This window comes from Trichomycterus rosablanca, chromosome 3 (assembly GCF_030014385.1).
Source record: "Trichomycterus rosablanca isolate fTriRos1 chromosome 3, fTriRos1.hap1, whole genome shotgun sequence".
NCBI classification, from domain to species: domain Eukaryota; kingdom Metazoa; phylum Chordata; class Actinopteri; order Siluriformes; family Trichomycteridae; genus Trichomycterus; species Trichomycterus rosablanca.
Window position 1 is genome coordinate 26365159 of NC_085990.1, and position 15883 is coordinate 26381041.

The window sequence follows — 15883 nt, forward strand, 5'->3', positions numbered from 1 at the left end:
GTGACAGTGAGGTGTTTAAAAACTCTTATCCACTCATACCACAACACATATTAACACACCACCAACATGTCAGTGTCACTGCAGTGCTGAGAATCATCCACCACCCAAATAATACCTGCTCTGTAGTGGTCCTGTGGGGATCCTGACCATTGAAGAACAGCATGAAAGGGGGCTAACAAAGCATGCAGAGAAACAGATGGACTACAGTCAGTAATTGTAGAACTACAAAGTGCTTCTATATGGTAAGTGGAGCTGATAAAATGGACAGTGAGTGTAGAAACAAGGAGGTGGTTTTAATGTTATGGCTGATCAGTTTATAAAATAGAGAAAATATAAAAATCAACTTTTTAGTGACTGCATTATTTCTTTCCATATTTGTAGACTTCGATGCTGTTACTGATCCGATAATGAAGGCAAAGATGGTGGCTCTGAAAGGAATCAATAAAGTAATGGCACAGAATAGCATGGGAATGCCACCCATGGTCATGAACAGGTAAACAACCACCATGATGATATACACCCCAGGTATTTATTTATCAGGGGATTCAAGCATGTCTATTTTCTGAGCTTTATTGACTGAATGCCTTTGTCAGAAGACTTAATGAGTTTGATTATGCCTGTGTTTATGATGTCATGTTAAATACTCAAAGTGATTTTGCTTTGGTACAGAATGCAGCAGATGCCTGTAGCACATGGGCCAGATGCACTCAGTCACCCTCAGCATGTTTTAGGACCGGTATGTGCTTAATTCTACACGTTTCATTGTATTTTGCATTCAAATAACTTCCAGGCTATTAATATCACTTTGCATTTAGGATGGGAAGCTAATATCACAGCTGGCGAGGCCAACCCCTCCCACGTTTGGACCGGGTTTTGTCAGTAAGTGTTACTGAATGCTTCCTTTCTCCTTTAACATGGAGTTGTTAACTTTAGAGATATTTTCTTTTGTCATCATTTTCAGATGATGCCCAGAGAAAGCAATATGAGGAGTGGCTGCAAGATACTCAACAGCTTCTTCAAATGCAGCAGACATTTCTGGAAGACCAGATTGGGGCTCACAGAAAATCCAAGAAAGCCCTCTCTGCAAAACAGCGCACAGCTAAAAAGGCAGGTCGAGAGTTTCCAGAGGACGATGCACAGCAGCTAAAACATGTGACCGAACAGCAAGGTGTCATTCAGAAGCAATTGGAACAGGTAGAGTAGCTACAGCAATGCTTGACCTGCTTACATCAACTCACTGATTATTTCTCACTGTTCTGACTATTCACTGCTGGAGTACAGATATCTCAGATGATGTCTAATTTACTCTTCTGCATTATCTCTTTCCTGCACTGTTCAGCCAGTGGTTCCCCATGGCATTGCTATTTTACACAGTTGATACAGGAGCAGCAGAAATGGCGTATCCTGTGACAATCGTACTCCATTCAGGCCTCCAGAGGCTACAGACTATTCAGATATAAAAGCTGATAATGTTTCTTTTTTTCCCCATCATATAGATTCGAAAGCAGCAGAAAGAACATGCTGAGCTAATTGAGGAGTACCGCGTCAAGCAGCAACAACAGCGAAGTCTCCAGCCCCCCATTATGAATCCAATGCAGTCCATGCCAGCAATGCAAGGTCAGCCACCTGGCATGATGCCTGGTGGACCCCACATGGGCCAGCCCATGATGGGTCCTATGCAACCCCATCCAGGTAAACCAAATCCTCCTCGAATGCCTAACTTGCCTGGCTGGCACCCAGCCAGCTCTGGACCCATGGGCACACCAATAGCAGGACCCAGGATGGCCTCACACATGCTGCCTCAAATGCCACCAGCCACCCCAGGCCAGCCACCACCAGTGCAGCCGACACCTTCCATGGTGCCACCTGGCACGCCTTGCAGTGTACCTGGAGGTCATGGGGGTGGACAGACATCCCACGTAAAGTTTGATGACAACAACCCATTCAGCGAAGGCTTCCAGGAACGGGAACGTCGTGAAAGACTGCGGGAACAGCAAGAGAGACAGCGGGTACAGCTAATGCAAGAGGTGGAGAGGCAAAGGGCACTTCAGCGGCTGGAACTAGAACAACAGAGCACTGGCATGGCTCCAGATGCTAAGCGGGACAACTTGGCTCAAATGCCCTTCTTCAATGCCAACCTGCCCCAGGATTTCATGCAGCCTGCCAGACCTCAGCAGTCACAGCAGATGGGCTCCATGTTTCCCCAGCAGAGTGGAACATCTCTAGATTTTGTGAACCCTAGCCCAGGCGTAATGCAACCTGGGGACCGCAGATCCATAGTTGGAAATGCTACTTTTCCAGGCCAGGAAATGGGGCTAAATTTCCGGCCAAAGAATCCAATGATGCACTTCATGCCAGGTCAGCCTCGGCCACCGATGATGCCCGAAGGTGGAGTTGACACCTCGTTGGTTGGCGTGGAGTCAGCACCGCATGTGTCTTCTAATTATGCTGGCTCAGGCCAGTCCCTCATACAGCTGTACTCCAACATCATCCCTGAAGAGAAAGGCAAGAAAAAAAGAAATCGTAAGAAAAAGAAGGATGACGATGCTGAATCAGTGAAGACACCCTCCACGCCACATTCAGATTCCAATGCTCCTCTGACCCCATGTGTTTCAGACACATCATCCACTCCTACTCGCAGTGCTGCCTTGCTGGGCGACCATGATTCATCTGATCTCTCTAATTCCATGTCCTCTATCTCTGGCCTGCCTCCAACAGAGCTCGATAGGCAGCTGTCTGGAAGTGACAGTCTATTTAGACGACAGTCTAGCATGTGTTCAGAATCAGATCAGGGAACCCTGGATGAGACTCTGGAGATAAAGCAGGAGAAGATGGAGGCGAGTGTATGCCAGGGACCCGATGAAGATGTAGGATCTGGACACAGTGCTGAAACGGGCCTAGTTAAGATCGAGACAAGTGGTGAGGGAATTTCTCCCAGCATCCCGGACAAGAGTCCAGCACATGGTAGCAAGGATGACTCTGGGAATGAACTCCTTAAACACTTGCTAAATAATAACAAGAGCACACCTCCATCAGCAACTACACCCCTTCCACACCGTGTGACAAGTGACAGCCTGCGATCAGAGGAAGAGGAGGTATTATTAGAATATGGTTACTCAGATAATTTTGGATATTAATTTACGGTTCTTTTTCCATCACTGTACCCAAAGTTATGGTATGTTGTTAAATCCATGATCCCACATTTAGTGGTTGTTTTCATTGATTCCAAGTGACCCATACTGTACTTAAGTACCCATGCAAAAAAAATTTTACCCTTCCTGGCCAGGGACTGGCAAGCTTACGATAAACCACCACAGGACAAACCAAAAACCATCCTGTTGTTGGTACTGCTATTGTTCACAGTTACTGTTGCTCATTTGCTTTCAGAGTCTGCTAGAGACTTCAGGCATAGCCTCACCTTATGCTGTCTTATGATCATGGGTACCTTTGAAAAAATTTGAAGCAGACAATAGGTGGCACAGCAGTAAAAACACACGCTGGAACCAGAGCTGGGACCTTGAATACATCGTATCGAGTCTCAGCTCTGCCTGCCAGCTGGACTGAGCGGCCACATGAACAACTGTTGGCCTGTTGTTCAGATAGGGGTGGGATATTAAAAAGCCGGATAGGGACTCTCTCTCATAACTGATGCAATTACGGCCTCTGCTGGCTGATTGATGGTGCCTGCACAGAGATAAGAAAGGAGTGCTGTCAGGGTGTGTCTCTCCATACACAGTGCTGATCTGCATTGCACTCATCAAAGTGTAGGTGACAAGATGCATACGGCATGCTGTCCACGTGTCGGAGGTGGCGTGGGTTGGCTTCGTTCTCCTCAGTCAGAGCGGGGATCGGGATTATGTATGATACAGATAGTTCCAGATTTAGATGCGTACCGTGTTGTACTGTGCAATGGAAAATTTGGCATCGACTGAAGTCACTTGGCTGTGACTTAGTCCAATCCAACCCACAGCATTGCTGCTCCCCTTATATTGAGCTCTAGCTGTACTTATAGGATTTTTAATATAGCTTTTTATATATAATTTTCTTCCTTTGTATACTGGCTCCACCAGCAGTCACTCTTCTAACAGGTTCCTAAACCTACTCTGTTTATGTAATATTTATATAATGTGAGTTTCTGGTCATTGTTCACTATGTACAGCACCACCTGGTGTACAAGAAACATGGAAACATGGTAGCTGCATAATTTAAACAGTGATTAAAAAAAATCTTTCTTTCTCATTGACATTATTGTTAACTGATATTAAAGAAGATGAAAAGCACCCTGTCCAGGGTGTAATGGCTTGTCCCCAGAGGTTCTGGACCTACCGTTACCCTGTGAAAAATTAAGCCTCTACAGAAGACAAATGAGTTAACAGCAATACAGATATAATTGTTTAACAGTAGAATTGGAGAGCAATTGATGTTATATTTTATTATTAAAGCAATATTTTCTATTTAAGCACATTGACTGAATGCATTTTGCTTTACAGGGGGGTGTAAAGTGTCAGTTGCCTGATCATCTGAACTCTCTTGAAACTTCACTGCCAGAGCAAGGCAAAAAGAAACAGCGCAATAAGAGAGCACCAAAGGTAGGGGCTGAGAAACCCCAGTCTCGCTGGAAGAAGAGGAAGAAGGAGCAGGAGGAGCAAGTGGTTTATCAGACCACTGAGACGTTAATGACGCAACTCAAACAGGTAAACGCCAAACTGAGCTCTGAACCAGCATCCACTGACTAAATTATAAACTTGCAGAGCACTTTATTAGGAACACCTATCTGTTACATATATTCATATGCTATTTTGTAAGCTACACCCATCATACAGATCAACTCAGTTGGGTATATAATTAGGACTGTCATCCCCTTCTATATTACCCTATCAGGCAATTAAATTAGACCCACATAAACCCCCTAACTTACCTGATGATGTGGTGGTGGAACTTTCTCTGCACTTCAATGGCATTAACATGGTAATCACATGGTAGAGTGTAGCAGATGCAGACGCAGAATTGTTTTTGGATTTTTAAACATCTTATTGTCTATGCTGGGATAGTATATACACCGACGAGGCATAACATTATGACCACTGACAGGTGAATTGAATAACACTGATTATCTCTTCATTTCAGCACCTGTTAGTGGGTGGGATATATTAGACAGCAAGTAAACATTTTATCCTCAATGTTGATGTGTTAGACGCAGGAAAAATGAGCAAGCGTAAGGATTTGAGTGAGTTTGACAAGGGACAAATTGTGATGGCTAGAGCATCTCCAAAACTGCAGCTCTTGTGGGGTGTTCCCGGTCTGGAGTGGTCAGTATTTATCAAAAGTGGTCCACGAAGAAACCGTGGCAAACCCCCGACAGGGTCATGGGTGGCCAAGGCTCATTGATGCACGTGGGGAGTGAAGGCTGGCCCGTGTGGTCCGATCCAACAGACGAGCTACTGTAGCTCAGATTGCTGAAGAAGTTAATGCTGGTTCTGATAGGAAGGTGTCAGAATACACAGTGCATCACAGTTTGTTGTGTATGGGACAGCAAAAGGGGGACCAACACAATATTAGGAAGGTGGTCATAATTTTATGCCTAATCGGTGTATAATATAATGTCTTCTTATAAAAGACTGTAGAAAGATAAACACACATTATGTATCTAACTGTACACCTACAACAAGTGCTAACAGGATACTTATTAGATATTCCTAATAAGGCCAATACAGGAGTTAAACAGGAGTTATTACCATGTCATAGCAGTGCTGAGAAAGTTCTACCAAACATCATCTGGTCAGTGGGGGTCATACAGTGGGGTGACATATACAGACCAATAGATGAGCTACATTCAGTAATTTGGTACCCACAAAGTCATTTGCATTACAGGTGTGAATGTCGTAATGAGTATTGAGTAATGTAATGAGTATTAATGTATTCATGTTTTGTTTAGTTTTTTCTTTTTTGTACATGGTTCTTTAATTACAGTCATCTCGAGATCTCAAGGAGTAATTATATTCATAAGGCATAATTGCGGTGCTGGAATGAAAAGGTTTGAGAAGAATGCATTAAATGAAATTCCTGAAAGGCCTAAACATGATTTAAAAAACCCATCAGTGTGTCTTTATTAAAAATATTAAGGTTATTAAAGTGCTTTTATACGTGTCATGCTGGGTATGAATGCACCATGTGCTATGATTCATTATTGACTCATTTTCAATGTCGTCATTTACATTCCTTCAAAACATATGAGAATCTGTTCAAATTTAAAGTCAAGGTTTAAACTGTGTTTTACCAAAAGTAAAAGTACATTTCATTTATGGTCAAGGGCAAACCTACCAAAGCACACTACTTTTTTGACACCAGTCCCCTAAAGGCTTTTTGTTTCATTCCTTTCGTTCTTTTCATTTCTTTCTTACAGCAGCTTTCCCTGCTTCCCCTGATGGAGCCCCTAATTGGGGTAAACTTTGCCCATTTCCCCCCATATGGCAGTGAGCAGCTGAATGGAGAGAACAGACTTTCTGGGTCTTTTGGAAGTGCCTCACTGGATGGAGTTACTGATTACTACTCACAGCTGATCTATAAGGTCTGGTGCAGTTCCCTAAGCCATTGGAAGGTTCTAAAACATATCCAACCACATCAATAATCACTAAATGCTTTTAGTAAATTGCTTTTTGTCTCATTTTGTTTCACAGCAAAACAACCTGAGCAATCCTCCAACACCACCTGCATCTCTGCCTCCTACTCCTCCTCCGGTAGCCAGGCCGAAAATGTTGAATGGTTTTGCCACAGCTGAGGAGCTTGCCAAGAAAGCTGCAGTTATGAGTGGTACAAATAAAACAAATACAATTCCAATACAAATACCTTCTCTGAACTGTCCTGCAGTTTGTAAGTTTTGCTCTTGGATGTTTGTAGTATCGAAAAGCTTGGGACAGAAGCAGCTGCCGAACCTCCTGACTCAGGCCATTTCTCAGGGACCCAAGGCTGTTGATGTGCCTGCATCCCTGCCCACACCTCCCCATACCAATCAGGAGGAGCTCCGGTAAGATCCCACTCATTTATTGGGTTTTCAACAAGCTTTCAAAACTCAGAATCTTCCTAAATGTTACAGCTTCTGGTTTTGCAGTACCTTAAACTTAAAATTAATATACAGGATGGGCCATTTATATGGATACACCTAAATAAAATGGGAATGGTTGGTGATATTAACTTCCTGTTTGTGGCACATTAGTATATGGGAGGGGGAAAACTTTTCAAGATGGGTGGTGACCATGGTGGCCATTTTGAAGTCGGCCATTTTGGATCCAACTTTAGTTTTTTCAATGGGAAGAGGGTCATGTGACACATCAAACTCATTGAGAATTTCACAAGAAAAACAATGGTGTGCTTGGTTTTAACGTAACTTTATTCTTTCATGAGTTATTTACAAGTTTCTGACCACTTATAAAATGTGTTCAAAGTGCTGCCCATTGTGTTGGATTGTCAATGCAACCCTCTTCTCCCACTCTTCACACACTGATAGCAACACCGCAGAAGAAATGCTAGCACAGGCTTCCAGTATCCGTAGTTTCAGGTGCTGCACATCTCGTATCTTCACAGCATAGACAATTGCCTTCAGATGACCCCAAAGATAAAAGTCTAAGGGGGTCAGATCGGGAGACCTTGGGGGCCATTCAACTGGCCCACGACGACCAATCCACTTTCCAGGAAACTGTTCATCTAGGAATGCTCGGACCTGACACCCATAATGTGGTGGTGCACCATCTTGCTGGAAAAACTCAGGGAACATGCCAGCTTCAGTGCATAAAGAGGGAAACACATCATCATGTAGCAATTTCAAATATCCAGTGGCCTTGAGGTTTCCATTGATGAAGAATGGCCCCACTATCTTTGTACCCCATATACCACACCATACCATCAATTTTTGTGTTCCAACAGTCTTGGAGGGATCTATCCAATGTGGGTTAGTGTCAGACCAATAGCGGTGGTTTTGTTTGTTAACTTCACCATTCACATAAAAGTTTGCCTCATCACTGAACAAAATGTTGTAAGGGTGCCATTTGTGAGTAGCTAATATCCGCCGAAGGGATGTTCGACTGATGCCACTCTCCAGTGACATGCGGCGAGTGCTACGCTGTGGGCTCTTGCTGAATGAAGCTAGGACAGCCACTGATGTTTCATCATTAGTGACAGTTTTCATGCGTCCACATTTTGGCAAATCCAACACTGAACCAGTTTCACGAAACTTGGCAAGCAGTTTGCTAACTGTAGCATGGGAGATGGGTGGTCTCGTAGGGTGTCTTGCATTGAAATCTGCTGCAATGACCTGGGTACTGCGTTCACCAGACATCAACACAATTTCTATCCGCTCCTCACGTGTTAACCTCTGCGACGTCAATGGCTGTAAACAAAGAGAAGCTTGTAAATAACTCATGAAAGAATAAAGTTATGTTAAAACCAAGCACACCATTGTTTTTCTTGTGAAATTCTCAATAAGTTTGATGTGTCACATGACCCTCTTCCCATTGAAAAAAACTAAAGTTGGATCCAAAATGGCCGACTTCAAAATGGCCGCCATGGTCACCACCCATCTTGAAAAGTTTTCCCCCTCCCATATACTAATGTGCCACAAACAGGAAGTTAATATCACCAACCATTCCCATTTTATTTAGGTGTATCCATATAAATGGCCCACCCTGTAGAAAATCACACTGGGGTGTATGGGTGGCACAGTGGTTTAACATGCTAGCCCACCACTGCTGAGAACACAAGTTCAAATCTCATCTTCTGACTTTTTGGGATGTGACTTCAGGTGCACTTAATTGAAAGATTTTGAATGTACTTTAGAGACATCCCCATTAATAACACCTACCAGCCAATCAGAATAGGAATTTTTCCTGACCATGGTGTGATCACAATCTAGCAGTTTTGCTCCTAAAATTCCCTGTAATAATGTAAAGTTGGCTTTTCAGTTTGGCTTTTTTGCAGTTATAAAGAATACATATAATTAGAAGGGATGTCTGGATATTTTTGTCCATATAGTGTACTTGTGTATGTGTAGGAAAAACATATCTGTAGAGTTATTATCCATGGTGGGATTGGAACATACCCACAATAAATAAGGGCTGCTGCTATACTGCATTACATTTGACATTTGATACCTTTTTTTTTTTTACAGCGGGCAAGACCACTCTGACAGAGACACACCAGACAGCTTCGTCCCTGCCTCATCTCCAGAGAGTGTAGCTGGCATGGAGATTGGTCGATACCCAGACCTGTCTCTAGTGAAAGAGGAGCCTCTGTCACCAGCACTGTCTCCCACCATTTCTATGCTACCCAGTGCCAGTGGAAAAGGTCTCTTCACCTTATCATTGTAGCATGTTTATAGATTTAAAGTTTTAAAATGCTGCAGCTTGACTATCAGACAGTGGAGTGTGAGTGGGACTGGTTTCCATTCTGTATACTCTAGATCAGTGGTTCTCAAACCTTTTAGACCGAGTACCACCCATTATCAAATCGAAACTTCCAAGTACCACCTATGTTTCTCATCACAGAACCACATAAGGCTCACATTAATTAGGTGTGTGTGTGTATATATATATATATATATATATAAATATATATATATATATATATATATATATATATATATATATATATATATATATATATATATATATATATATATACAGTGTATCACAAAAGTGAGTACACCCCTCACATTTCTGCAAATATTTTATTATATCTTTTCATGGGACAACACTATAGACATGAAACTTGGATATAACTTAGAGTAGTCAGTGTACAGCTTGTACAGCAGTGTAGATTTACTGTCTTCTGAAAATAACTCAACACACAGCCATTAATGTCTAAATGGCTGGCAACATAAGTGAGTACACCCCACAGTGAACATGTCCAAATTGTGCCCAAATGTGTCGTTGTCCCTCCCTGGTGTCATGTGTCAAGGTCCCAGGTGTAAATGGGGAGCAGGGCTGTTAAATTTGGTGTTTTGGGTACAATTCTCTCATACTGGCCACTGGATATTCAACATGGCACCTCATGGCAAAGAACACTCTGAGGATGTGAGAAATAGAATTGTTGCTCTCCACAAAGATGGCCTGGGCTATAAGAAGATTGCTAACACCCTGAAACTGAGCTACAGCATGGTGGCCAAGGTCATACAGCGGTTTTCCAGGACAGGTTCCACTCGGAACAGGCTTCGCCAGGGTCGACCAAAGAAGTTGAGTCCACGTGTTCGGCGTCATATCCAGAGGTTGGCTTTAAAAAATAGACACATGAGTGCTGCCAGCATTTCTGCAGAGGTTGAAGACGTGGGAGGTCAGCCTGTCAGTGCTCAGACCATACGCCGCACACTGCATCAACTCGGTCTGCATGGTCATCATCCCAGAAGGAAGCTGACGCACAAGAAAGCCAGCAAACGGTTTGCTGAAGACAAGCAGTCCAAGAACATGGATTACTGGAATGCCCTGTGGTCTGACGAGACCAAGACAAACTTGTTTGGCTCAGATGGTGTCCAGCATGTGTGGCGGCGCCCTGGTGAGAAGTACCAAGACAACTGTATCTTGCCTACAGTCAAGCATGGTGGTGGTAGCATCATGGTCTTGGGCTGCATGAGTGTTGCTGGCACTGGGGAGCTGCAGTTCATTGAGGGAAACATGAATTCCAACATGTACTGTGACATTCTGAAACAGAGCATGATCCCCTCCCTTCGAAAACTGGGCCTCATGGCAGTTTTCCAACAGGATAACGACCCCAAACACAACCTCCAAGATGACAACTGCCTTGCTGAGGAAGCTGAAGGTAAAGGTGATGGACTAAACCCAATTGAGCACCTGTGGCGCATCCTCAAGTGGAAGGTGGAGGAGTTCAAGGTGTCTAACATCCACCAGCTCCGTGATGTCATCATGGAGGAGTGGAAGAGGATTCCAGTAGCAACCTGTGCAGCTCTGGTGAATTCCATGCCCAGGAGGGTTAAGGCAGTGCTGGATAATAATGGTGGTCACACAAAATATTGACACTTTGGGCACAATTTGGACATGTTCACTGTGGGGTGTACTCACTTATGTTGCCAGCTATTTAGACATTAATGGCTGTGTGTTGAGTTATTTTCAGAAGACAGTAAATCTACACTGCTATACAAGTTGTACACTGACTACTCTAAGTTATATCCAAGTTTCATGTCTATAGTGTTGTCCCATGAAAAGATATAATAAAATATTTGCAGAAATGTGAGGGGTGTACTCACTTTTGTGATACACTGTATATATACAGTGTATCACAAAAGTGAGTACACCCCTCACATTTCTGCAGATATTTAAGTATATCTTTTCATGGGACAACACTGACAAAATGACACTTTGACACAATGAAAAGTAGTCTGTGTGCAGCTTATATAACAGTGTAAATTTATTCTTCCCTCAAAATAACTCAATATACAGCCATTAATGTCTAAACCACCGGCAACAAAAGTGAGTACACCCCTTAGTGAAAGTTCCTGAAGTGTCAATATTTTGTGTGGCCACCATTATTTCCCAGAACTGCCTTAACTCTCCTTGGCATGGAGTTTACCAGAGCTTCACAGGTTGCCACTGGAATGCTTTTCCACTCCTCCATGACGACATCACGGAGCCGGCGGATATTCGAGACTTTGCGTTCCTCTACCTTCCGCTTGAGGATGCCCCAAAGATGTTCTATTGGGTTTAGGTCTGGAGACATGCTTGGCCAGTCCATCACCTTTACCCTCAGCCTCTTCAATAAAGCAGTGGTCGTCTTAGAGGTGTGTTTGGGGTCATTATCATGCTGGAACACTGCCCTGCGAACCAGTTTCCGGAGGGAGGGGATCATGCTCTGCTTCAGTATTTCACAGTACATATTGGAGTTAATGTGTCCCTCAATGAAATGTATCTCCCCAACACCTGCTGCACTCATGCAGCTCCAGACCATGGCATTCCCACCACCATGCTTGACTGTAGGCATGACACACTTATCTTTGTACTCCTCACCTGATTGCCGCCACACATGCTTGAGACCATCTGAACCAAACAAATTAATCTTGGTCTCATCAAACCATAGGACATGGTTCCAGTAATCCATGTCCTTTGTTGACATGTCTTCAGCAAACTGTTTGCGGGCTTTCTTGTGTAGAGACTTCAGAAAAGGCTTCCTTCTGGGGTGACAGCCATGCAGACCAATTTGATGTAGTGTGCGGCGTATGGTCTGAGCACTGACAGGCTGACCCCCCACCTTTTCAATCTCTGCAGCAATGCTGACAGCACTCCTGCGCCTATCTTTCAAAGACAGCAGCTGGATGTAACGCTGAGCACGTGCACTCAGCTTCTTTGCACGACCAACACGAGGTCTGTTCTGAGTGGACCCTGCTCTTTTAAAACGCTGGATGATCTTGGCCACTGTGCTGCAGCTCAGTTTCAGGGTGTTGGCAATCTTCTTGTAGCCTTGGCCATCTTCATGTAGCGCAACAATTCGTCTTTTAAGATCCTCAGAGAGTTCTTTGCCATGAGGTGCCATGTTGGAACTTTCAGTGACCAGTATCAGAGAGTGTGAGAGCTGTACTACTAAATTGAACACACCTGCTCCCTATGCACACCTGAGACCTAGTAACACTAACAAATCACATGACATTTTGGAGGGAAAATGACAAGCAGTGCTCAATTTGGACATTTAGGGGTGTAGTCTCTTAGGGGTGTACTCACTTTTGTTGCCGATGGTTTAGACATTAATGGCTGTATTTTGAGTTATTTTGAGGGAAGAATAAATTTACACTGTTATATAAGCTGCACACAGACTACTTTTCATTGTGTCAAAGTGTCATTTTGTCAGTGTTGTCCCATGAAAAGATATACTTAAATATCTGCAGAAATGTGAGGGGTGTACTCACTTTTGTGATACACTGTATATATATATATATATATATATATATATATTAGGGCTGTCGAAGTTAACGCGATAATAACGCATTAACGCGACCTCAATTTAACGCGATTAAAAAAATTAGTGCCATTAACGCAGATTCTAGTTCATGTTGACACTTGACTGGTAGAACAAACGTTTTAATGTCGGACTTGCCACCGTTTTTCATTTGCGGTTTGTTAACATAATGTAACCGATCGTGGTAGTGATGCACTTGCATAATAAAGAAATAAATACACGCTATATTCACAAGTTGTCGGGAGCAGAACACTTTATTACACTTAATTAACTTCTTCTTCTGTACCGAATACCGGAAAGCTGAGTCGAGCACGTTAGTTCATGAACTATGGAAGCCCCAAAGGGTCAAAACACACTCACTTCGTGTAGAAACGTCCATCAAACCATCGTCACGATACAACCACAGACAAGTCTGATACAATAACTACACCTTATCCCACCTAACGCACCGCTGATCTACAGTGTTTGCTGATGGAGAAATTCTAACCTACAATCTGACATTTACTGCCTAGTATGTGAGTGAATAAACTCCCTTACAGTTTTCTCTTGTCCCAGCAGTTTTTAACATAAGTACATTTAGCATAAAATGTGTTCACCATTTTAATTGTAACATTTCACTTAAAAATCCTTGTTTTCTATAACATTTACACAGATTTTTTTTAATGCGATTAATCGCGATTAACTATATGAAATTCTGAGATTAATCGCGATTAAAAAATTTAATCGTTTGACAGCCCTAATATATATATATACATATATATATATATATATATATATATATATATATATACAGTGTATCACAAAAGTGAGTACACCCCTCACATTTTTGCAAATATTTCATTATATATTTTCATGGGACAACACTATAGACATGAAACTTGGATATAACTTAGAGTAGTCAGTGTACAACTTGTATAGCAGTGTAGATTTACTGTCTTCTGAAAATAACTCAACACACAGCCATTAATGTCTAAATAGCTGGCAACATAAGTGAGTACACCCCACAGTGAACATGTCCAAATTGTGCCCAAATGTGTTGTTGTCCCTCCCTGGTGTCATGTGTCAAGGTCCCAGGTGTAAATGGGGAGCATGGCTGTTAAATTTGGTGTTTTGGGTACAATTCTCTCATACTGGCCACTGGATATTCAACATGGCACCTCATGGCAAAGAACTCTCTGAGGATGTGAGAAATAGAATTGTTGCTCTCCACAAAGATGGCCTGGGTTATAAGAAGATTGCTAACACCCTGAAACTGAGCTACAGCATGGTGGCCAAGGTCATACAGCGGTTTTCCAGGACAGGTTCCACTCGGAAAATTCTTCGCCAGGGTCGACCAAAGAAGTTGAGTCCACGTGTTCGGCGTCATATCCAGAGGTTGGCTTTAAAAAATAGAAACATGAGTGCTGCCAGCATTGCTGCAGAGGTTGAAGACGTGGGAGGTCAGCCTGTCAGTGCTCAGACCATACGCCGCACACTGCATCAACTCGGTCTGCATGGTCGTCATCCCAGAAGGAAGCTGACGCACAAGAAAGCCCGCAAACAGTTTGCTGAAGACAAGCAGTCCAAGAACATGGATTACTGGAATGTCCTGTGGTCTGACGAGACCAAGATAAACTTGTTTGGCTCAGATGGTGTCCAGCATGTGTGGCGGCGCCCTGGTGAGAAGTACCAAGACAACTGTATCTTGCCTACAGTCAAGCATGGTGGTGGTAGCATCATGGTCTTGGGCTGCATGAGTGTTGCTGGCACTGGGGAGCTGCGGTTCATTGAGGGAAACATGAATTCCAACATGTACTGTGACATTCTGAAACAGAGCATGATCCCCTCCCTTCGAAAACTGGGCCTCATGGCAGTTTTCCAACAGGATAACGACCCCAAACACAACCTCCAAGATGACAACTGACTTGCTGAGGAAGCTGAAGGTAAAGGTGATGGACTAAACCCAATTGAGCACCTGTGGCGCATCCTCAAGTGGAAGGTGGAGGAGTTCAAGGTGTCTAACATCCACCAGCTCCGTGATGTCATCATGGAGGAGTGGAAGAGGATTCCAGTAGCAACCTGTGCAGCTCTGGTGAATTCCATGCCCAGGAGGGTTAAGGCAGTGCTGGTTAATAATGGTGGTCACACAAAATATTGACACTTTGGGCACAATTTGGACATGTTCACTGTGGGGTGTACTCACTTATGTTGCCAGCCATTTAGACATTAATGACTGTGTGTTGAGTTATTTTCAGAAGACAGTAAATCTACACTGCTATACAAGTTGTACACTGACTACTCTAAGTTATATCCAAGTTTTATTTCTATAGTGTTGTCCCATGAAAAGATATAATAAAATATTTGCAGAAATGTGAGGGGTGTACTCACTTTTGTGATACACTGTATATATATATATATTAGTGATGGGAATTATGGCTTCTTGACGGGAGCTGGATCTTTTGGCTCGGTTCCTTTCAAGGAGCCGTTCAAAAAGTGACTTCACGCTACTAGGTAAACTATAAGACACCCTCGATATTAACATCAAATTTGCATTAAATGTAGGCCTAATTCAAACATCACTTCAATGAGAAAGATTCATTTCAAAAGGCAAAAACACTACAGGGAAGAGGCAGACTGTGGTTGCATTTCATTAAGTTTCATTAAAATCCTCTCTTGTACAGAGATGTGACTGTGTTTGTTTCTGCTTTAAAACATAAGCACAATGAAATAATCAGATTTAACAGAATTAAACAAGTTCATAGTTTATTTCTCAATTATTTGTAATTATACTACCACCTCTCTCTCTCTCTCTCTCTCTCTCTCTCTCTGTGTGTGTGTGTGTGTCTCGCTCTCCGCAATACTGAAAGTGTTTCGGATTTGAATATCGACAATACACAGCCTTTATTACGATTTACGATTAATTCCCCTTTACTGATGGAAGCTGAATGGGTGGATT

At 42.9% G+C, this 15883-nt stretch overlaps 1 protein-coding gene across 7 annotated transcripts in view; it reads left to right on the top strand.

Annotated features, from left to right (window-relative positions):
- Nucleotides 1-15883, top strand: part of kmt2ca (lysine (K)-specific methyltransferase 2Ca) — a 249644-nt gene that overhangs the window by 214126 nt on the left and 19635 nt on the right. For 6 of the 7 annotated variants that reach the window (XM_062991111.1, XM_062991116.1, XM_062991114.1 and 3 more), the window contains 10 exons: nt 382-493; nt 670-736; nt 816-879; nt 962-1194; nt 1497-3095; nt 4491-4694; nt 6404-6568; nt 6678-6810; nt 6898-7024; nt 9161-9336. In XM_062991111.1, the coding sequence (XP_062847181.1) occupies nt 382-493; nt 670-736; nt 816-879; nt 962-1194; nt 1497-3095; nt 4491-4694; nt 6404-6568; nt 6678-6810; nt 6898-7024; nt 9161-9336 (2880 nt within the window). The remainder of the gene's footprint in view (nt 1-381; nt 494-669; nt 737-815; nt 880-961; nt 1195-1496; nt 3096-4490; nt 4695-6403; nt 6569-6677; nt 6811-6897; nt 7025-9160; nt 9337-15883) is intronic. The other variant, XM_062991113.1, reaches the window with a different exon arrangement.